This window comes from Harmonia axyridis, chromosome 6 (assembly GCF_914767665.1).
Source record: "Harmonia axyridis chromosome 6, icHarAxyr1.1, whole genome shotgun sequence".
NCBI classification, from domain to species: Eukaryota; Metazoa; Arthropoda; class Insecta; order Coleoptera; family Coccinellidae; genus Harmonia; species Harmonia axyridis.
Window position 1 is genome coordinate 21,688,105 of NC_059506.1, and position 23,551 is coordinate 21,711,655.

General features: G+C 34.2%; 1 protein-coding gene across 1 annotated transcript; it reads left to right on the top strand.

Moving 5' to 3' along the window:
• The first annotated feature begins 5,669 nt into the window (after window positions 1–5,669).
• On the top strand, window positions 5,670–8,590 carry LOC123682043 (segmentation protein Runt). Its single transcript, XM_045620433.1, has 3 exons — window positions 5,670–6,716; window positions 7,483–7,647; window positions 7,753–8,590. The coding sequence occupies exons 1-3, from the start codon at window positions 6,272–6,274 to the stop codon at window positions 8,298–8,300; spliced, it is 1,158 nt and encodes a 385-aa protein (XP_045476389.1). The 5' UTR covers window positions 5,670–6,271; the 3' UTR covers window positions 8,301–8,590.
• The last annotated feature ends 14,961 nt before the right edge of the window (window positions 8,591–23,551 follow it).

The following is a 23,551-nucleotide window of genomic DNA, read 5'->3' on the forward strand; positions in this document are numbered from 1 at the left end:
TGAATTAGAGAAAATATTTACAATACTCGTACAGTGGGCTAATATAACACTCGTTTTTTTTTAAATATGAATTTTGAACTCGTGAAAGAATATCAATGCCTTCTACACTTGTATTATCAATAACTATATCCAAATAAATGTTGTATTTTTACGTTTTTTTTTTTCGTCGAATGACTATAAATAAACAATTCTTTGTTTGTTAATCTTTATGCCTCTTAATGATAATTATATTTTGATCTTTTCACAGGCCCCACAATGCTCATCCATTCCATACACAGTAACAACAGAACAAATGATAAAAAAAGAAGAAAGAAATCTCACGTCAAAGTGCGACCAAAAGTGCTGCACCATCCAATTCCGAATTGAAATCTGAAACTAACGGAATGGTCCCATTCTTCTGGGGACTAAAAGCGACGAATAATTATCAGGCTGCGTCAGTATTTTTATCCGGAAACGAACAAAGCGAGGGGTGGAAACAATAAAGTGTTAAATCTTTCCGGTTCGAGTGGCACGCTGTCTTTTGTTTTAACCCGCGCTTTCTTTCATTGCTACAATCCGAAGACCCTTGTTTACTCAATTAAGGGAGGTGGCACTCATTAAGGAGATTGAACAACACTTAGGTTGATTTGAGATTTCCTATCGGGAGATTGAAAAACAACAGCTCGAAGTCAGATACACAAGTGGTTGTCGGATTAGGATTGGATTTTTGTTTTGGGGATGAGGTTTTCGGGGAGATTTTGGAAACACTAAGTATGATATTTTAGCAAATATAATTTTCATTTCATTATTATTTTTTTTGTCATGTCTTTTCCTTCATATCATAAAAATCTCCACTTGGTGAATAATTGTCCGATTCTTGGTGGTTTCCAAGCTATCCATTCAGTTTCAGATTCTCTTTTAGAATGGGTCGCTAACTTCAAATCGATATAATGAAAACTAATATTTAGTACTCCTTTCTGGTATTTTTTTTTGTTTTAGGATATAATTGGCAATTATAAAGTCGTCAACCGTTGGTGTAAAGGGAATTCTGTAAACATGCATACAAACCAGTCACTACACCGATACGGGGAGACAGAGTTTTTGCTGAGGTTTTCATCTGTTCTCTTGTATCATACGTTGAAATGTATGATGCCCCGTTACATTTCCTCTGCTAATACTGAAATTCATCGACACATATTTTAATAGGTTATCGTTTCATTTAAATGCTAGATGTTCTTCAATAATTATTCGCCTCTAGGGATTTACGGCTTGGCTTGATTTTCAAGCTACTTAGCTTGTTTTGTAACTGTTAGAGCAGCTCTGGAAAAAAGTCTTTCAACAGGAGCTGGCGTTGATGAAAATCCTTGGCCATTTTGGCCATGTTTGGATAGTTATTTCTGAAACTACCAAAATCTACCGATAGATTTCATAGAAATGTGAGAAAACTACTAATAAAGTCACTCTGGCGAATGCTTCAGTCTGTCGGCGCTCGAGGAATCCCCTTATTTAGTCTAAGCGCGCACGAGATTGCAGAAATATATGCCATGCGACGCGTGCATATAAAGCTCAAGTAATATCCAGTAGCTTGATATCAAGTCAAGCAATAAATAACTAAAATCAAGTCAAGCCCAGTTCAATTATGTGATTTTACACTAGCTAGATTTTCAAGTCAAGTATGGTTATAATACCAAGCTCGCCTCATTTTGAAATGAACCAAAAACAAACCACCATTTCGAATTGATTATTTTTATATGCAAAAATAGTGAACAAAATCAATGTTAGGGGGAGTTATTGGGGAAATAACATCCCCCTTTATTGATTAGAAGAAAAAATTGTAAGCGACATTAAAAAAAATTGGAAAGAAAATTTTACTTTTTCAATTATGCTTGTTTAGATGGGAAAATAATGCAAAAGACCTACTTAAGCGCCTTTTGTACACCAAATTGGATTTTATTCTCTTGTTCGTCTTTTTTCATGATTCTTACCAACAACTTTTGGAAAAATATAAATTCTTGACTATTTGTGGTAGTTGTTCTCCATTTACAGAATTTATGATATTCATAATAGCATAGAAGTAATTTTCCACCAATGGTATCATCGAAACAACACAAACTGATTAAAAAATATCTCCCTAATTCTACAAAATATTGGTATTCTTATAAGAAGAAACATTGTTATGCGTCTTCTACTGTTCGGAATAGGTTTTTGACCTCAGTTAATTAATTTAATTGTCAAATACATCTAATAATAGAGAATAAAACAGAGTATCCCGTCACTAAATAAGTCCCGGGCTTGGCTCACAGATGGCACTACCAGTAACATACCACTTTTTTTTCTTGTCATTACCAACAATTAAATCTAGACCAAGTTATTGAAGAGGTTAAATGACGCTATATTTATTGTTGTTTGAACAATGGATAAAATAAGTCTTATATGTTGAAAAAACACTGTTTTTTTTTTTAAAAAATATTGTGCAGGGACTAAATTTTACTCTAATAATGGGTTTAATTTTACCCTAATGAAGAAGTGATTACCGAAGTGATTACAAGTGACGAATTAATCCTAAAATTAAATTTTTTCCATCCGACCGCAAACACAATAACTCTCGAACGAAAAGTCCTAGAATCTTGGAATTGCCAGAGTAGGTTCAAATCTCGAATACCGCAGTTCAGTTGATTTATGAGTGAGATCCGACTATGGGGCTTCCGTAAATCCTAAGTCCATTTGAAATTTTATATACCAAATAATTTTAATGGAGATGAAATTCTAAATTTTCATGTAAAACAACAGTTCGAATCTTCAAACAAAATTATACAGAACCTGAAAAATCCAAGACAAATATTCTGAATATCTCTGTGAATCGGATGGATTTGAATTTTCCCGTGTAGTTTTATAATAACAATATTCAAGCTTTATGCAAAATTTCATATTGATCGCGTGACGAGAACCATATAAAATTAAATAGAATATCGAGAAAAATATCCGATTATTTCTCATCAGATCGGACTAGGTACCTAGAAATATCATGGCGAATTTTAATAGGATCTGAACTCCTTAATTACATACAATAACCGACAACAATGACATCTTATTAAATGATGACTCATAGTCCCATACGTTACTGAATTCTATTGTGAAATGTATAAATGTTAAATTTTGCAAACCTAGATCTAATAAGTAGATTCACTAAGGGTTTTTTCAAAAATATGATTGACCAATAATTATTTTATCATGAAAATCTACGTATAGTAGAAGCCAAAATGAATTGCAATTGAATACAAAAATAATTTCATCACGAAAAAGGATACATTTTACATTTTCCAAACTATTTTCCTAAATCTCTTTATCAGTAATATTTCGCCACCTTTTAGGTACCTATAGATATTGAGAATAGAACTCAGCTCATAATACTTATTCGAAATATCCTACCACAAATAAAAAACAAATAAAATACCAAAATAATGATTTCAGAATCGAAAAATATCGAGGAGTCTTAAAAGTACCTAATCAAAGTCAAAGTCAAAATGTCCAATCAAAACCGAAAGGCCTGAGAAACTTATTATCTGTAGTTTTTTATCACATACCACACTTAATGGAAACTAATGAACCAATAAATCTCATTTTCAGATGGTCAAGGAAGAAAAATCATATAAAGTTCATAGAGAAATATAACGAACCTAAAACTGAGCCTTGGGCAATACCAAATCAACTACTCGTCCATTTCAATACACGATATTTAATTTGTGTTACGAAGTATCTATGTCAATAATACTTCTAAAAAATACTTCATCAACACAGTTCCAAACGCCACTCCAATGGGGTATCGAAAACAAATTGAATTCAATCCCACATTGAAACCTTTGAGCTTCCGAAACTTTTATCCAAGTCTCCAATACTACCAACCCCTGGAACGAAAACAAGTAAGCGTCACTCGGTAAAACAGCTGAAAGCAACATTTCAGGGGTGGGATTTTTGAGGGGGTGGCTTGGTGTGTGGCATGTTAGGGGAGGGACTAACCACGGTTAGGCCTCAAAAACCGCGTCTGGGATTGGCCATATTGCGTCTCTCTCTGAAACCGGCTTCGGTTGATTTTTCGTTCTCCCTCCTTCGCTCATAGAGACGCCGACGTCTGTCCTCTGCTCTTCTCTCTCTCAGCTACTTGTTAATCCCAATTTCTGGTCTCGCTCGTTTTATTAAACTGTTGCACAGGGGTGGAGTAGAACCAAGTGGTACAACTAGAAAATTTTTTGAAGAAAAATATTCTCTCGTCATTGCCATCAAGCGATATTGGTGAATTAATAATTATGTACGAATTTTTTTTATTTTATTATAACAACTCATATTGATATTATCAAAAAAAAATTGTTGACCTATATTTTCATTCTATTCCTTGAATGAAAGTGCGTTTTTATTTTTTTATCGTTGGTTTTTGTTGTTTATCTGTTATTTATCTTTTTTCGAATTAGCAATAACAGGTAAAAATCGAAATTAAAAGACAGTGATTCAATATCCGCTTTTTATTATTAAAATAACTAACATTGGGAATAGAAAAACTGGAATTCAATTTCCATAAAAATGAATTTTCATCAAATATAAAAATTGAGTCAATCCAATATAGACAAATAAACTGGTTTTGGTTCAATATGTCGGTTTCTATCGAATTTATCCTCCTAGTAAATGAACATTTCTCGATGAATTGAGGACATACATTCCAACGATGATACTGATTTAGAATATTGTTCATTGAAAAGTTTAACCGTCAACGTTCCTGAGTTATGATTTTCTCTAGATTCAATGGAATTTTGGAATAAATAACATTTAAATTTTGCAATGCAATATTCATTTTATGATAGTGGCGACGCTAGGGGGGCCAGAGGGGCCGCCCCCCTCTTAAATTCTGCAGCCCCCCTAAAATTTGACATACAAAGGCTAAAATATAAGCAGAGCTAGAGTTTCTCATAACTTTGGCTCCCCCAAAAAAAATCCGGCTCCTTCTTGGTCACCCTTGTTTTTGAAAGCTGGCGTCGCCACTGCTTTATGATTATTTCTTTCGTTCAGATATTCTGCATAAGAAAAAGATATAAAACACTATATTTTTGATATTACAATATATTCAGTTCATTTGATCCAATCTAAAAAAGCTTTCATCATTTATAATCAATAACAACAGCAGTTTGGAAAACTTTCAATATGTGAACATAAAATTTAGAGAAAATTACCAATTCTATGCATAATACAACACAATTTATATTTTGGACATTTAAATTTTTCAGAAATCTCTCAATACCTATAATAGGTACAGATGGAGTGGAGTCTTCTAGATATCAATTTCATCAATTTTTTCCGAATGATAGGTTTATATTTGAAATTCGAATTATCAAGTTAAAACAGTTGTGGTTTTATCGAAACTTGAAAAAAGCAGCCTAAACACGAAAAAGTATGCTTTTCGAGAAAAACTCTGGTCAATTTGTTTGAAACCGATTTTTAATTTTATTTCAAGATAACAGAATTACGGAAATTATTCTGTCGATTTTTTTTATAGTTCGATGAGATTTCAATCCTTTTATAATAGACTGATTTCAAAAATCGAATCAAAGAATCAACATAATAAGCTCATGTGATACTCAATAGAAGAATATCTTTTTTTTAAGCTTTTATGGTTTGGAATTTTCAAATGATCTCCACGGAATTATAAAATTGCGGAAAATAGTTTTTTTGGTAGAAAATGAATGTAGTATTAAAAAAATAGTTCTTGGATTGTTCCTTGAGTCCCGGGCGAATCGTGCCTAATCCGGCCCAGCATTCACACTCATTCAATGTATCAAATCGTATATCTCACTCCAGCAAATGTAAACGATACTTTGATCTTTGTCAAGCGTGGATCCGCGTCCAGGTTTCTCGCTTTGAACCATTCATGAGCGATATTTTTTCTCTTTCCCCCAATTGACAAGACGCGGCGCGTCCTTTTCCCTCACCAACTTTTAAAATACAAACATCTCCCTTCACAATTTTATAAAAGTTGGGTCTAGCTAGGCTTTCGCACCCATCTCTCTCTTTCGTCTATTATAAGGCGACAAATCACGTCCCTCTCTTTCGTCCCGCTACCTATTTACGTTCGTTCTATAAAAACTACCCTCTTTAGAGAGGCGGGGGTGCTAATATTCGGCACTCAACGAAAAACTTTCACCAGTCCGACAGCAACTTTGAAATGTGCTACACCAGTTTTTAAATCGGTCCTCTCTCCAGTGTTCAGTTCGTATCGGTTTAGTGATTCAGTTTTTTTGGGACACCCATGCATCTGCCGAGCGGCCAGCAAGTACCAACCATGACGGAAATGTACTCTTCTTTGCAAGACACCCTGCAGGAATATCACGGTGAACTTATACAAACGGGCAGCCCCGCGATTCTATGTAGTGCTTTACCGACCCATTGGAGATCGAATAAAAGTTTGCCGATAGCGTTTAAAGTGGTGGCCTTGGACGACGTTCAAGACGGGACTGTAGTGACATTAAGGGCTGGAAACGACGAAAATTTTTGTGCGGAATTGAGGAACTGTTCGGCTGTTATGAAAAACCAAGTCGCGAAATTCAACGATCTCAGATTTGTCGGCAGAAGTGGCAGAGGAAAATCTTTCACCTTAATCATCACCATCTCTTCGGCGCCTTATCAAATCGCTACATACACCAAAGCCATCAAAGTAACAGTGGACGGACCCAGAGAACCAAGAACAAAGTCAAGTAAGTCGATCTAAATTACAAAAACAAACAAAAATAGAAAAAATTAACCCTCCGATAAAATCAACATTTTATTGTTGAAATAAAAAAACGCCGGTCAAATTTTCCTATCCCCAATAAAAACACCAACGTTTCTTTGTTTAATAAACAGCCGAAACTGCATATAAAATTTCCATCAACAAACACAACGTTATAAACAATCTGCGACATCCTGCGCATCATTAAAAATTTTATGTTCAGTCGTAATTGTACACCGAGCTTTCAAATTCTGTTTTATTGGACATGTGCTTCACATTTGGTATATTTAGTGTCGGCTCGCAGACCTGCAACCAGGTTTATATCATCTTATTAATTTATAAGTTTATTCCAGAGGAATTGTTGGTCATAATTTCTTGGTGTTAACGGCATTTTCAAGTTATTAATATATTTCGCATATTATAGTCTGGATTAAATTGTCAGTATCAACAGACAACGTGAAAATTTGTATTTTAAACGATAAAATATTTTTAACTCCTGCTGTAACATTCTTATATTGCCTGAAATAAATAACCAGATAACTCATTTCCACAAGAAGTCTGCATCCTCATATTATAGTTGGAAAGAAATCAATAGCTTTATTAAATTATTGAATAAAGTCAGCTCTCTGCAAGAATAATCAAAGATTAATTCAAAAATCAAATATCAATTCTTCTGAACCTTGACATTGAACTATTGCATTGTAAAATATTTAAAAAATTTTAGCAGTTGTTCATTGAACCATTTTTTACAGATTACCAATACGGTTATGGCCTTCCAGGAATGCCTGGATCATTTAACCCTTTCTTCCTGAATCCCGGTTGGTTAGACGCAACCTATATGGCAGCGTATGCTTGGCCTGACTACTTCAGAAGGTCAAATATGCAACAGCCAAATGTACATCCGTCTTTAGTTAAAGGTAAGTCAACTCATTTTCATTCGTCTCTTCATCATCAGCGAATAATTTGAATTCGAATAATTTCCTAAGTGCAAAAGAGATCTCTTAACATTCTATTCATTCCAGGATCACCTCTTTCAACATCTTTACCACCAACAGCCAGCGATGTGTTTCTTCCGCACGTAGGGGCACCACCAAGTCTTCACCACAGCCACCTTCTTCCACCAAACGGCCTGCCAGGATTCCAAGACATGCCCAAGCTAAATCTGGAACCTCTCCAGTTCAGATCGGTACCACAATCACCTCTTGAACAACTATCGTTAAGGCTATCACCGATGTCCAGCACCTTGAGTGTTAGCCCGCAGCCTTCGAACGTGCAGCAAGAGACCAAAATCCACTCCACAGTGGATCAATCAGCTTCCGAACCATCTGAAGACGAAGATATCGACGTTGTTAAGTCGGCCTTCGTACCAATCAAGCCGGCGAATGTGATGCTTCAGGAGATTCAGCATCCCGATTCAACAGTTCAGGATAAGGAACTTTCGAAGAGTGAATTGAAAGCGCCAAGTTCTAGGACTGTCAGACAACTTATTGACTCGAAATCGCCTTCAAGTACCAAGTTGCAAAGTGCCCCAACGATAAGCACTAAAAAATCGGTTTGGCGACCGTACTAAGTTTACGAATTTGTGATGTACGTTTTTTCAACATTTTTTTTGTGTTTGAGAATTTCGATGGTTTCAGTTGCAATATTTTTATTGGTGTATATTTATATATATTTGTAGAAAATAATTTATATAATCGATGTATATATGTAAATGATGAATCGTATTGTATATAACCTGTAAATATTGTGTTAGTTCATTGAAGAAATTTTAATAAATTATAAGACGCTGCAAATTGTGATAGCAGAATATAGTTCTTAGATATTTTTGTACAACTTATTGAACTTTATCTGTGGATATTTCTGATATCTAGTGAAATAAATTATCATTCATTAATAATATGTTGTTTTTCTTTTTTTGCAGAATTGGAATAACTTTCTTTAACTGTTCTGAAAAAGGTCTGTTTTTTTCATACCTACCTTATATCATTATCTGAGAGTCCTAATGAAATAGTTTTGATTTCGTGGATTACTCAATAATTTTTCCTACATTCAAAGATCATTGCTGTATGAAATAAATCTCTATAGATGATATCTTCATACAACAATAATAGGTATCCAGAATCAATTTACGTCTAAAAAAAACGAATAAAAAAATTTAAAAAATGAGATTAATTATTGATGGCATAAAAATATATTGATCATTATTTCCAGTATTTATACTCTTGAACAGTGGACGGACAAATTACTTTTAGTATCGTTCAATTATTTCAAAACATTTTAATTGAAAATATATTTCTCCAAATTTCATTAAAATCGTATGAGAAAACGTAAAATATTGAGAATCTGGTATTCGACGTTTGCGTAGCTAAGCGTATCGTACAACTCATAGAGCAAAATTCTTCACGAAACTACTTACTACCTGATCTGAATATTCAAATCAATTTTCATAGAATTCGGAATAACAAAACGTGAAATATGGGAATTTCACGTTTGCGTATTAGGAAAGAGTACTTTACATTGGGGAAAGCTGATTTTCACGGAATAACTTTCTACCTAATCCAAAAAGCCATACCAATTTCGGTCTACATCGGAAAAAAAGAACGCAAGATGTGGGAATACTGAAAATTTCTTGTTCACGCATGTTAAACTCGCATCATTCAACTGAAAAAGCTGAATTTCATATGGTACCTACCAAACTGAAAGTCCATGATAGATTTGATTTAGTCTGTTACAAGGATGTGCAGAGACAAAGACCGAAATACAGACAGACATATACGAAACCACAGTTGTTCACACACAGTCTAAATTGCATTTTGCTGCTGGAACTTTTGAAATAACAATCACAAATCTTTCACTTCCTTCGGTAAACTCGGAAGAAATAGATTAAAAATAAATTATATCATTAATAAAAAGGTGGGAATATATTGTAATTTTTTCCGAATTCTAAATGAACATTTGAAAATAATTTTGATAGTATAATATATCTTAAATTTATTTAATTTTATACTTCCTTATTTTTGAAATGAAGCAGACGCTTTCACAACACAATCACTTATGAGACGAAATCGAATATATTTGTACCTATAAAAAAACTAAAATATTCATTGAAATATGCTTCCCATCCATATTTGGAAGCTTATTTCAATGAATATTTCAGTTTTACCTGTGTTATATGAAAATCAAAGCTATTTATAGCTCCTATAATTTCTGATAGATGTTAAGATGAAAATCACCATTAAAAATTGATAACTTAGCGGATACCCAACTCAGCAGATTAATTCAATAAATTATGGCAGAATATTAGATAATTAGTCAGAAAATAACTGTTCTTCAAATGTTAGGGAACTCTAAACACTAATATAATTTTCAGAAATATGTGTGTTTTACAAAGTACATATAACACATAGGCTGTTTTTGTGGTTTTTCTAACTTTACTATGCTACTTGAAATAATAATTTCAAAAGAGTAAATATATATTAACATTTTTCTTAAGTTCCCTCACTTTTGAAGAGCAATATAATTGATGGCAAATTAGTTTTTTGGGAAAACCAAAGGAAGTTGCGAATCATTGTTATACAAAATTTGATAACTCCAAAACCATTATTCATATCGCTTTATAAATTATAATTGTCATTTTTTTTATGTTCCATAGTCGAAATATTTATCGGTACATTCAAATCTAGGAACGTCATTGTGCAGTAGCAATTTATTTCAGTTCATCCAATGGAAAAAGTATGGGCATTTTACAATCCACTTCCGAACAGTGGGTAATAAAAATATCATAATTTTTCTCGTAAGTCATAAAGGCCAGGTCCTAGAAAGCGAGCACAGAAGTCGGTTGCTGTACCGCATTCATCCTCAGTACTTTGACAAACCGATCAATGAGACTTGAAGGTCAAATATGAAGGAGTTTGATTTAGTGCCTCATATACTGAACATTTGACATCGTTAGAGAGATACTATTTTTCAGGATTTAGGTTTCAGACGGTATCTCAATGAACAACTGAAAAATGAAAACTTTTTAGGTCATATCTCATTGATTTCCTCGATTGATGATCGGATATTGTAATATTCAAGTACATACTCATTGTTGAAAATAGAATAAAATATTAAAGACTTGGTGGTTTTAGTTTTTCTTTCAAAGTTGAAAACTTAATATAAAATATTTTATCATGATTCTCCTTATTAGAAGTTTGAATACCTATATGATAAAAAATTTGTAATTTTAAACTCTATAAATCTTTACCTCTGAACATTTCAGTATAACAAGTACAAATTGTTATGTCCTTAATATCCCACCCTCGTTACGCCTATGTAAACAGATATTGAAGCCCACCATCGTTTAGCTTTGTGTTAATTTGTATTCCAATTGATCTTTCAAGTATTTACTACCCCTTGTCGCCTTCCTTATCTTCTTATCTTGGGTTTCTGTAATTGGAAGTTCAAAGAAATTTTACAGATCTTCATAATTCATAATCTTCTATATGATGTAGATAAGTCCTTTAAAATCGAAGGTTCACTTATTGGAAAGCTTCCGTAAATTTACAAGAGAGAAGAAATACATTTAAAGTAATTTTTGAAATCTCAATAACTCAACTCGATGGGGATATACCTTTTTCAGCATAGAAAAGGATTTAGGTGAATTTGTGGGTATTTTCATCCAATGCACGTCTTCCGCACTTCAATATATGCCATATAGTTCAAAGGACTAAACTTAGACCATGTTACCTGAAAAATTTCAGTTGTATAGGAAGTCTTCTTGAATAAAAAGGATTATGACCCACTTTTTTAGAATTAACTCACTAATTCTTTGTTTGAAAACCCATAGAGATATTTCTCTATGACAGGTGCATTGGAATTTAACCGGCCTATTCAAATCTACGTTCAGAAGGAAATAGCTTGGAAAAAAAAGGAAAGATTAAGAAGTTTTCAAAAAATTTTGAATGGGAAAGCTATAAATCTTAAAACATTTTTCGAATCTCAGTAATTAAAGTTTGATGGAACTGAAATCGTCTTAACATAAACTGGGCAAACCCATCAAACTGAGTCAACTGAAGTCTAGGCGACACCTAGTAATTAGAGTCACTTAGCACCAAGTTGACAAAGAAACTGTCATATAATTTTGTTAGAAAATCAGTTTTGAATTACATGCGATTTCACCTGACTCAATCAATAGTTATTTGTTTAACTAGGCAGCAAAGTAGTAGATCGACTGCCGTGGCTAATAGGTCAAAAACTACATTGATGTCGAGTTGAACATATAATTTTATTACGATATATGCAGAATACTATATTTGCAAATTATTACAATTCCCACAATCTTTTTATTTTTTCTGTAGAGATGAATTGAAACAAAATTTGATAGAAATCGCAATTGTTGGAATGGTTGGTTGCTATGAAAATCTATATGTCTATACTAATTATAGTTAGATTTATTATGAAATTTCTGACAGTTTTATTTCTATTGAGAATAATCATTTTGCTGCCTAGGCTTGAAAGTCGTTACTTTGCTGCTAAGGCAGGAAAAGTAATACTTTGATGATTGATATGCGTCTCCAAAATTAATATTTGCTGTCAATCGGGGATAAAATGTTTTTTCACTTTCTCATTTTACGAAAAATCTCATCTCATTAAAAATAATCTAAAAGTGACAAACTCAACAAAATGTCTAATTTTCAAGCAACTAAAGTAGTTCGTTTTCGTTAATAAGCGTTCGGATTCGCTCAATTTTTTTTTTGAAACAATTAAATTATCACAATGCAAATCTTACGACATCCAATAAAAAAACGTATTGCCTCTCTATCAGTACAAACCGTTGAAATGAACTCTGCTAGCTTGCACATGGAGTTATTAATCTTTGATTTATTGTTTGTTGCCATTCAATATATTAGTATCAATCCAAAAAAAAATTCCAGAAATAATGAAACTTTTTCCAAAATGTAAGATTATTTTCGAATTGACATCAAAACGTAGTATGTAAATTTTTAGATGGATTAATATTTTAGTTCCTCCACTCAATCAAACTTCATCACGAAAAATCATTTAGTCCCTACAAATAAATCAGTTGTGTACCTATATTAGTGAGCTGATCTATCATGTTCATAAGAAATTTCCATGAATATTTGTGGAAATTATTTAGTTTTATGTTATCTGAAATGAATTTCCATCAAGTAAGGGCCAAATCCATTGAATATTGTTTTATTTTAAATTAAACAAATATATAAATGAAACAAAGTAATTTTCACAAATTTTTCTAGAAGTTATTCACAATTCTCTCGACATTCCAATATTAGGACTGTAATTTCACCATAATAATTTAATTAATAATAATAATTCATTGTTATAACCTCACAATGAAGTGAATTTTTGTACAATTATATTTCAGAAATTTAATATTCTAACCTCGGTTGAAGTTATTCAAATTAATATTAAAATTTGTATTGTATAACCTTGAATAAATTATGAAATTATACATGTAATATATAGGGTGTTTCCTAAACATGCGGCAAAAATTCAGGGGGTTGTTCCTTGGACTATTTTAAGCATGTTTTGTCCTTGGATGATTTTTGAAAAACCTCTTTGTTTCGAAGATACAGGGCGAACAACATTTTTCATATTTTTAAAATTAATAATAGTTAATAAAAATGCGTACCGCACTGTGTTTACTAAGTAGGTACAATTTATTTTTAAATTTGTTTAACAACATTCCAATTACTAAAAACGGCCAGTTTTTTGACTAAAAATTGATAAGTGCAGATGGTTAAGGAATACCACTCCAGTAGAAAATGTGGAAGACTTGCGAAATCGGATCATTGCTGGGTGTAATTTAATAAGAAATGATCCTGGTGTTTTTGAAAGGGTTCGGCAGTCAATGAGGAGAAGATTGGATGCTTGTATGCTGGCTAGAGGTGGTCATTTTCAACAGTTTTTGTAGGTTGAGTTGAATTTTCATGTAATTTTTCATAATAAAATGTTATTATCTGAAATTTTGTTTCCCCTATATCTTCGAAACAAATAGGTTTTTCAAAAATCATCAAAGGACAAAATATTCTTAGAATAGTCCAAGGAACAACCCCCTGAATTTTTGCCGCATGTTTAGGAAACACCCTGTATATTCGCAACCTTAAAATGCAGGTATTTCTGGGTCCCAGAAAAACTGTAGGAAATATTATTATAATCTAATCTATAATCTTATATCCTTGATAATCCAATACCTAACAAATTCAATTATAATCTATTATTTCAGGTGGATCTTTGATTTTTCGTTAGGTTGGATGCTGATGTTATTATAAATTTTTAATATACAAGGTGGCCATTTGAAAACGAAACAGACGAGATTACAGACGAAATAAAGTTTTTCGATAGAAATGCTCGGACAGGTCGATTTCTGTTTCGAGGGGGACAACTTGAGATGTAGGTTACGGACGCATAGCGCTTCAACCCTTGCTACTACAACCCTCACCCCCAAATTTTGAATAGGGAAGATGGGGTGAGTGATACCTCATTTGAAAGGTATTTTTATACTGATTTCAGCACAGTAATTGTTTTTTCATTTTATGCATTAGTTCTCGAAATATTCTTAACTAAGTATTTGAAAATGAAGTGGTGTTTTCATGGCACTTGTAATAATCGACATTTTGAGCTTCAAAACAACTATGACTGTGGCTTCCTTCCTAACTAACTAACGCATGAATATTTCGAGAACTAATGCATAAAATGAAAAAAAAATTACTGTGCTGAAATCAGTATAAAAATACCTTTAAATTGAGGTATCACTCACCCCATCTTCCCTATTCAAAAATTGGGGGTGGGGGTTGTAGCAGCAAGGGTTGAAGCGCTATGCGTCCGTAACCTACATCTTAAGTTGTCCCCCTCGAAACAGAAATCGACCTGTCCGAGCATTTCTATCGAAAAACTTTATTTCGTCTGTAATCTCGTCTGTTTCGTTTTCAAATGGCCAGCCTGTATATTTGCTTCTTTATTTTGTCGATCATCTCTGAGAAATCCTTGAAATTATTAATATCATTTCATTTACTTTTTTGGGGTAACTATAACTGTGTATGTCAATGTTTGTCAGACGCTAATTATATACCTATGTCAGATCATAGCTTATGATACTTTGCTCTTTATTCAGTAGGAATTTATATTTTGCAATTATTTTATATTAGTATAAATTTATGTAAACCTTCATTTGAATATTATATTGATTTTGTACGTCAATGTTTTAGATTATTGAATCTATAGTTTCGGAAAAAATATGTAATAGAGCAGACTACCCCTCAAGAAAATCCTTTAATTTTTTTTTTCGTTCTGATAAATAAATATGAATTGCATTTTTATCCAGTCCATTGATGTACATATGTTAAATCTGAGAAATTAAATTCTAAAGATAGGCATTGCCATGAACATTGACCATTGACAGAAGTAAGGATTCTATGTGTGAATTACGAATACAATTTTTTTTTCGAGATGGATAATAATCACGGAAAATTAGATTGTAACTCTAATATTTTCCGCAAGACATGCAAAAATTTTGGAATAACATGAAATCGGCGGAAAAGTGTGTAATGAAATGTATAAAAATAGTGATTTCATTGGTTGCATATGAAAATAATGAGATATTTTGCTTCAATATGGCATGAATATGGTATAAAACTTGGACAGGATAAAAAAGCATTTTGACTAAATTTTTCTGCTCTTTTCGAAGTTTTACTCTTCATTTGTTCATAATAATACCGGCTGGAATTTTTTTCAGAATTCACTAAAAGAATAGGAGCCTCACTTTAATTATCAGCAAAATATTAGGTGTACAACTTTTCTTCCGCCGTTTTGCAATTGATGGCTGTAGCGGTAAGTGGTATTAGAAATAAATAAATCATAGATGTCATACAATAAGCTCAAGTATTTGTAAACATAACGCCATCGAAATATTAGTCAATTTGTGTCTGCATCATAAAGTTATTCTCGTAATTTGAGGAAGTATTTAATTTTCTGCTTTAATATGAAGAAATCTGCCGCTGAGGCTCATCGAATGCTCTCAATTTTTTATGGTGAGGCCGCTATTAGCGAGAGAACGTAACGAGAGTGGTTTCAAAGCTTCATCAAGAACGGTGATTTTGACGTCGAAGACCAGCATGATGGTGGAAGTGAGAAGATTTTTGAAGTTGCAGAATTGGGGGCATTAATTGATCAAAACTCTCATCAAACGCAACAAGAATTGGCAGTATAATTGGAAGTAATGCAACACGACATTTCAAAACGCCTAAAAGTCATGGGAATGATACAGAAACAAGGAAATTGGGTGCCTTATAAGTTGAAGCCGAGATATGTTGAACGGTGTTTGTTTGCTTGTGAACAGCTGCTTGCAAGTCAAAGACTGAAGGGATTTCTGCATCGCATAGTGACTGAATACGAAAAATGGGTTCATTATGATAATCCCAAACGTAGAGAATCATAGGGACATCCCGATCAGTATTTGGTGGGACCAACTTGGCGTAATGTATTATGAGTTGTTAATACCGACTGAAACAATCACAGGCGATCGTTATCGAATGCAATTAATGCGTTTGAGCCGAGCATTGAAAGACAAACTACCGCAATACAACGAGAGACATGATAAAATGCTGTGACAGCATGACAATGCTTGACCCCATGCTGCTAAATTGGTCAAGAAATACTTGGGAACGTCAAAATAGGAAGTCCTACCGCACCAGTTGTATTCTCCGCTCTTGCTTCCTCGGACTATCACCTGTTTCGAACAATGGCACACGGCCTGGATGACTAGACTTCCGTTTTTTTCCAGGTTTTTTCAACGCGGGAATCGTACGCTGCACGAAACATGAGGAAGAGTACTAGCCAGCGATGGACAATACCTTGAATCATAAATGTATAACCAGTTATTAAAATAAATCCTCGAATTTCGTAAAAAAAGGTGGAAGCAAAGTTTTACGTCTATGTAGTTTTCATCAGGCGCGGATCCAGGCCCCACTTTGGGGGGGGAACTCAAAATATAAAAATTTGGACCCCAGACACTACCCCATTTTGGAACGTCATTTTTTTCACCGATCATTAAAATGGGTTGAAATGTATTGAAGGTGAAATTTTTGCTTATCTTGTAATTATATGAGCCTTAGTATGTCAAATTCTAGAGGGCCGGCAAAATTTAAGAGGTACCCGGGCCATTTGGGGGGGAGGAACGTTCCCCCAGTTCCTACCCTGGATCCGCGCCTGGTTTTCATATTATCAAAAATATATAAAGTTTTATAATTCTTTCGAAAGCACCCTAATTCCCAGTTTTAGGTTGGCTATCCCCTCTGAACGTTATCTCTTTCATTACTTCGGTAATGGACTAGTTTAGTGATGTTGATAATACTATATTTGACACGATAGAATTAAAATATAGAGCAAAACTGATAAATCAGTGAAAAAATTTTGAAAATCTATCAATAAATGACTGAGAAATGGATTATTTAAATTTACGTATTTTAGCGCGGAACGTCTTTGGTCTGTGACGTCACGGCTCTTGCCTGTGATCGCTACACCATAAATTACGTTTAAATACTTAGCCGCACCAAGGCTCTCGCGCCGTTTGTAGTTGTACAGTGTAATTTTAACTCGAGTTTTGTTTTTATGTCACCATAATGGAAGAAGGCTTCGTGAAAGGACAAAGTGACAATTTGCCTAAAATAGATATATTTGCAGTGATGGAGTTTTTTTCTTCAAATCCATCTTATGTCAGCGCAGAAATAAAAGGAGTTAAACTTTTCAAGTAAGTATCTACTTTTGAGTTTGCTTCATCATGGTTCAACTTATAACGATGATTTATTTAAAAAACGTTTCATTAACAATTTGTAGTTAAGTATTGGTTGTTGAAGTCTATCAATGGCAAAACATATTTATCTGAGGAGTAAAAGTAAAAAAAAAAAAAGTAATTTATAAGTATGTATATAGCAAGTTATTTCAGCCATCGTGTAACGAACAAAACATGACAAGAACGGCACAAGTGATTGTACACCAATGAATTCGTAAGCACTCTGCGAATACCAGTCGTCTAGTGTGTGACGTCACGACACTTACACGTACTATGAAATTATTCTTCCAAGCGCAAATTCAAAGTCCCATAACTTTTTCATTTCTAGAGATATTTCAATGATTTTTCCACATTTTTGTTTCATTTTACTTAAATTTTTAGAATTAATCTTTAACAAAAAAATTAAAACTAGTCCATTTTCATTAAATAAAATTGGTGTTTAATCAAATCTAAAGGTGACCATCGAGCTCCACATCACCAAACTCCAGTTTGGAAAAAAAAAACGAAAGTGTGTTAGTGGAATCTCGCATCCAACAGATGCATCATGTAGTAGACAAGAGTGCCCCAAAGTACAGCGTTCGAGTGGTGTATCGGTCGAATCATTCGACTCCCCCTATTCGAAATTGCTGCGGGAGGCACAAAGGGTTCGACGGTCCGTGAAATTCGATGAAATGTGACGGCGTGCACATGTGACCACGCGAATGGACCAGCCAATCAACTATACTGATTTTCAGCAATGAAGCTCGGCCGAAATTGGTTTGGTTTTTGCGCTACCGGTGTGAAGCTGCTTTATCGGGCTTTTTTTGCATTTTTTCGGAACGCACGGAACGGGATGTTCCATTCTTCTGGGGCATCCTGGTGATGAGCGAACAGTGGATGGACGGAAACGTTGCCTAGCGGACGTCGAAGAGTTGGTTCAAGGTATATACAATTTTTTTTTTCGTTTCGCGATTATCGTTTTGTATTTGTATTACAGTGTATCACGGAGTAATAAACATAGATGGAGAGAGCATATGTCATTTTCAGTAAGCAAATTTTGTCCCCAACATGAACTATCAAATTTGACATGAAGCGTGCGGAAATGAAAACATATGAGTGATACGATATTTCATTAAATGCGCGAGTATCTCCACGAAGAACGCATTTTTTTTGTCTCGTAGTGAAACAACGTTTCATATTAACTCAAAATTTACTGAAATCAATACCTAAATTTATCAGAAATTCAGAAAACAAACTTCAAGCGCGCCAAACAACGTGAAACAACCGATGACACTAGGAGAGCAAAAGTTGCCAAACCTTTGATTTCAGCAGATAGATACAGAAAATAATAAATATTTTGCTTATCATAAATTCGACAACTAGGAAAAATATCGGATTCCAAATATTCAAATTTGCGAATTTATTCAGGAATCACTCAAATAAATATATTTCATTCAATATAATATACATTCATAATGATATAGTAAACTTGTGCACAGTGCTTAAAAAAGGCTGTTACATAGTTGGCCAGATGTTCAAATTTCGTCACTTTCTGAAGGTTATGACCTAATTTATTTCGGTTGACTACACTGCTCGTTCAATACTGAAAGTTTCCTCTTGGATTTCCCAGTCCGAAAAAAACTGATAATTCTATATTCCTCATTGTCTATAATCTCAAATGTATTCGTTGACGTTCGGTTGAACTCAACCGACGGTTATCCACCCTTTATAATACCGGCCCTAAGGCTGGTTTATGCACCATTCCTAAAAACTAAAGACTAAGAACTACGAACCAAGAACCAGACTTAAGAATTCAGTGGCGTTTATGAACTCTCTTGTCAGTTCTTAGTGAATGAAAGTTCACGTGCTCGAACTACTTCCTATTCAGTCTATACTTTGATATTTATTGCGAAAAAATTAAATTAATTTTTTTTGAAACACACCAAATGCTTTTCATCGATAAACAGGATTAACAGAACATGAAATGATAGAAACTGGTACTCGTTAATATTGAAATTCTATGCGGCTCATGCGAATATCATTATTTTAACTAAGAGCTCAGTTCTAAGTTAAAAGTTGATCAACTTTCTAGTGTTAGTTCTTAGTTCCTAGGTAGAATGCATAAACGTCCTCATTGATTCGTAAGCGTTCAATTCTCAGGTTTAGTCTTAGTCCTCAGTTCTTAGGAATGGTGCATAAACCAGCCGTTACTGTCATTGCCAATTGGTCCCTATTTTGTACTTTGTGAGAGGCCCCCTGGAAGTGAAATTTCTGTAAATCTTTTAATTTTATCTGACCACCTAGGAGTAAATCGGCCTTTTGATCTTTAATTTCGATAATCAGTCTTTCCATTTCTTCTCTTCTTCTAGTGATATAACCAAAATACCTTCTACTATGACCAAAATGCCTCCTACTCTGAATAAAGCATTTTTCAATCATTCGAGATATTCCATGCGATGAAAGGAAATAATAAACCACTACTGTTACAGGAATCTGCCAACAGATCGATATCTCGCAATCTGCTAAATCAAATTGCACGTTTTAGTTGTGAGCCTAGATTCGAATAACCCACGCTCACTCTGCGAAAACAACGGATGAAAACGGACCCGTCGCAAGCCGCAACCAAACGCAGACATGCCGCCCGTGACTGCCTCGTCCACCCTGGACAAAAACCGACAAAAACACGAACAAAACGAATAAAAATCGATTCATTTGCAAACGGCCAAAGCCGCCCAATATTTACAGTCCTTGATTGGGCTGGTAGGCTAACTTGATTAGCGATTAGGGTGATTGTGACGGGAACTCAAAGGTATAATTAGCGCTGCCACTGCGGGGAGCCCTGGATTTTCATAAAGAGCTGTTTACCCTCGGATACGAGCGCAAGGTGGGCAGGATCGAGATGGGCGAAGTACGTTGTTGGGATACTACCTGTTTGAGGCAGCTTTCCGAGCACCAAAAAGTAATATCGGTAGACAATACGCTCTATTAGTGATGACGTCACACACCGCCATTTTATTCTCCTGTCAGTGTTCGGAATCCAAACAAATAAATTTTCATTCAAATTAGTACGTTGTCGTTGAAGAAATTGGCTTTTTTCAATAAATAAGATTGTTTAAGGAACGATTTTACTATCAATTGATAGACAGAAGGAACGAGATTAATGCCAGTAAGTTCGAACTTGAAGTTCAATTAATAAACACGGCTTTTTACAAAATCTGGGGAATGATTCTGGATTCAAACTTACTGGTATTAACCTCGTTCATTCTGTCTATCAATTAATACTGAAATCGTTCCTCAAATACTCTTATTTATGAAAATAAGCCAATTCCTTCAACGATATCTACCGTATTACTTTTGAATAACAATTTATATGTTTGGATTCCGAACACTGACAGGAGAACCAAAAATGGCGGTGTGTGACGTCACACTAATAGAGCGTATACTGTTCAAAATCGATAGGTTCAGAGAAAACAAGGTAAACACTACAATTCTACTTTCTATTTGTAAACAAACCATTAAACAACTTTTGAAAAAAATTGTCAAAGTTTGAGTATATGAAAAACGAACAATGTGATTATTCATATTGCTGCTGGTACTCAATTCTTCATTTTTCGTCGCAGTTATTTTTCAATTTTATATTTGTGGCATATGTTATTCAATAGATTTGGTCATTACTCCGTAAAAAATCATTATGAATAAAATAAAAACAAAATACATATGCGAACAATTTTGCTTCCGCCGTTCCACAAATCGATCGAATGTTTTACTTCTTCATAAGACCGAAAATGCTGTTCAGCTAGGCCGCGTGCCATTGCTTTAAACAAGTGATAGTACAAGGGAGCAGCATCTGGAGAATACGGCGGGAGGGGTAGGACTTTCCATTTCAACGTTTCCAAATATGTCTTGTCCACTTTCGCAGCATGGGTCGTATTGCGGCCGTTTATCTTTCAATGCTCGGCTCAAACATATTAATTACGTTCAATAACGATCGCCAGTAATTTTTTCAAATGTTTTTGATAACTCATAATACATTACGCCGAGCTGGTCTCACCAAATACTGAGCATGACATTGGAACCTTGAATATTCGGTTTGGCCGTGGACTTGGAAGTATGGCCGGAATATCCCCATGATGTTCTGCGCTTGAGATTATCTTAATTAACCCATTTTTCTTCTCCAGTCACAATGAGATTCAGAAATCCCTTCCGTCTATGCCTTGCAAGCAAACGAACGTCGTTCGACATCTCTCGACTTCAACTCGTAGGGCACCCAATTTCCTTGTTTCTGTATCATTCCAATGACTTTCCGGTATTTTGAAATGGCTTGTTGCGTCATTCCCAATGATCCTGCCTATTAGTATTCGTATAAGTAATATTAGTAGTACTGTAATACCTCGAGGCAGGGTTCACAACAAGCTGATTCAGAAGCCAATTTACCAAAATATTGAAGTCTGAAATACTTGTAGGTAATCTACAGGTTTTCAGAATTGCCCTGAAGTTAAATTACTATTAGAGTAAGCTAATATTTTACAGAAGGGTGAGAAAGGTGGATCATCCTTGAAATTATGGTATGGATGGTTCTTACTTATGAGAGCAGGTCACCTAGGCTATGCCACTTATAGCACGTACCGACTAGACAATCTTCTCTTTGCCTGTTTAGACGATATTTTCAATTTTCTATGCAATTGTGGGATGAGGACTACTAATTGCTTAAACAAGAAAGACACCTTTGGCTTTCATCACGAGCAACATGACTGCATTACATTACATCTAGGAAATAGTGGTATGTGGCTTATATACGGATGCGCACCAACCCACTTTCCCAACAAAAAAATCCTTTCATTAGGAGTATGCCTAGCCATGTTTTTGAGTGCCTAAGACATGTCACTTAGTATAAATAATGTGTTTAAGAAGTTTTGTTCATAAATATATCGAAAAGTTCTTATTTTCGCTTCTTAAGTTTTACGAAATTTATTACATCGTTATAGCAACCAAGACACCTTTGGTGTTCATCACAGTCAATATGACTGCAGTTGTGCAGTACATTACACCACTCCACTTTCTCAACATGATGATTATCTCATTAGGGGTATGGGTGCATAAGACATGTCATTTAGTATAAATAATGTGTCTGAGGAGTTTTGTTCGTGAATATATCGAAATTTTCTTATTTTCTGTTCTGAATACTTATAGCGAAATTGAATCCATTATTATAGAAACGTCTGTTGATATTGTGAGAAATTTTTCAGAAAGATATTTTTTGTGGAAATTTTCACTTGTGTCAATTATTTACATTTTTGTGCAATCTCATCTAATGAATCGTAATAAATCCGTACTTACAATATACAAATCAGTGATATATAATAATTATTTACAAAATTCTAACTAATACCTAATTCATAATTCTTGAATGAACTCTTTTATTCCGATTTTAGCCTATATAGTCAAAACTGTATGTACGATCCCAGTACAGTTTATAACGTTCGTTTTCCAGGATGGTTTCCGGTTGGTACTAGTAGTATGGCACTTTTTCAGAATGAATTATTTTTAATTTGGTTGCCATTTCTTGGTGTAGTATCTTTCCTACTGCATCGTGTCTCTCTTCATATTCATTTCCTGCAAACATTTGACATCCTTCCGTTGTTGGATTGTCTCATTCGTTGGACACTCATAACGGCATCGATCGTCAGTAATTTGTTGTTGAGATCACTTGAACTTGGATGGCTAAAAGAAATCCTTCCATTTCTGGATAAATCGCACCTGAGTGAGCCAATAGTTCGACGCTTCAATGTCGAATAAACTCTCTTTTTATTATTATTATTATATCAATTCCTAACATTCTCCGTTTCCGTTTTCCGTATCTAGATCACATTTCGTCGGTTTGTTCCTCTCCCTATTCTTCGCACCAGGTGGCATGAAGTCGAAAATCCAATTTATTTAATTTTTATCGATAAAATAAGCTTGATCCCTCATATTTTCTTTGGTTTCTGAAGTTTTTGTGTTCATGGAATTTTCTTCTTTTTATATGTCATGTT

Bases quoted from the DNA above. Each gene is read 5' to 3' on its own strand.
- LOC123682043 (XM_045620433.1), top strand. From the start codon at position 6,272: ATGCATCTGCCGAGCGGCCAGCAAGTACCAACCATGACGGAAATGTAC. The intron at 6,717-7,482 runs GTAAGTCGATCT...CATTTTTTACAG, and splicing joins AGAACCAAGAACAAAGTCAA to ATTACCAATACGGTTATGGC. The intron at 7,648-7,752 runs GTAAGTCAACTC...TATTCATTCCAG, and splicing joins ACATCCGTCTTTAGTTAAAG to GATCACCTCTTTCAACATCT.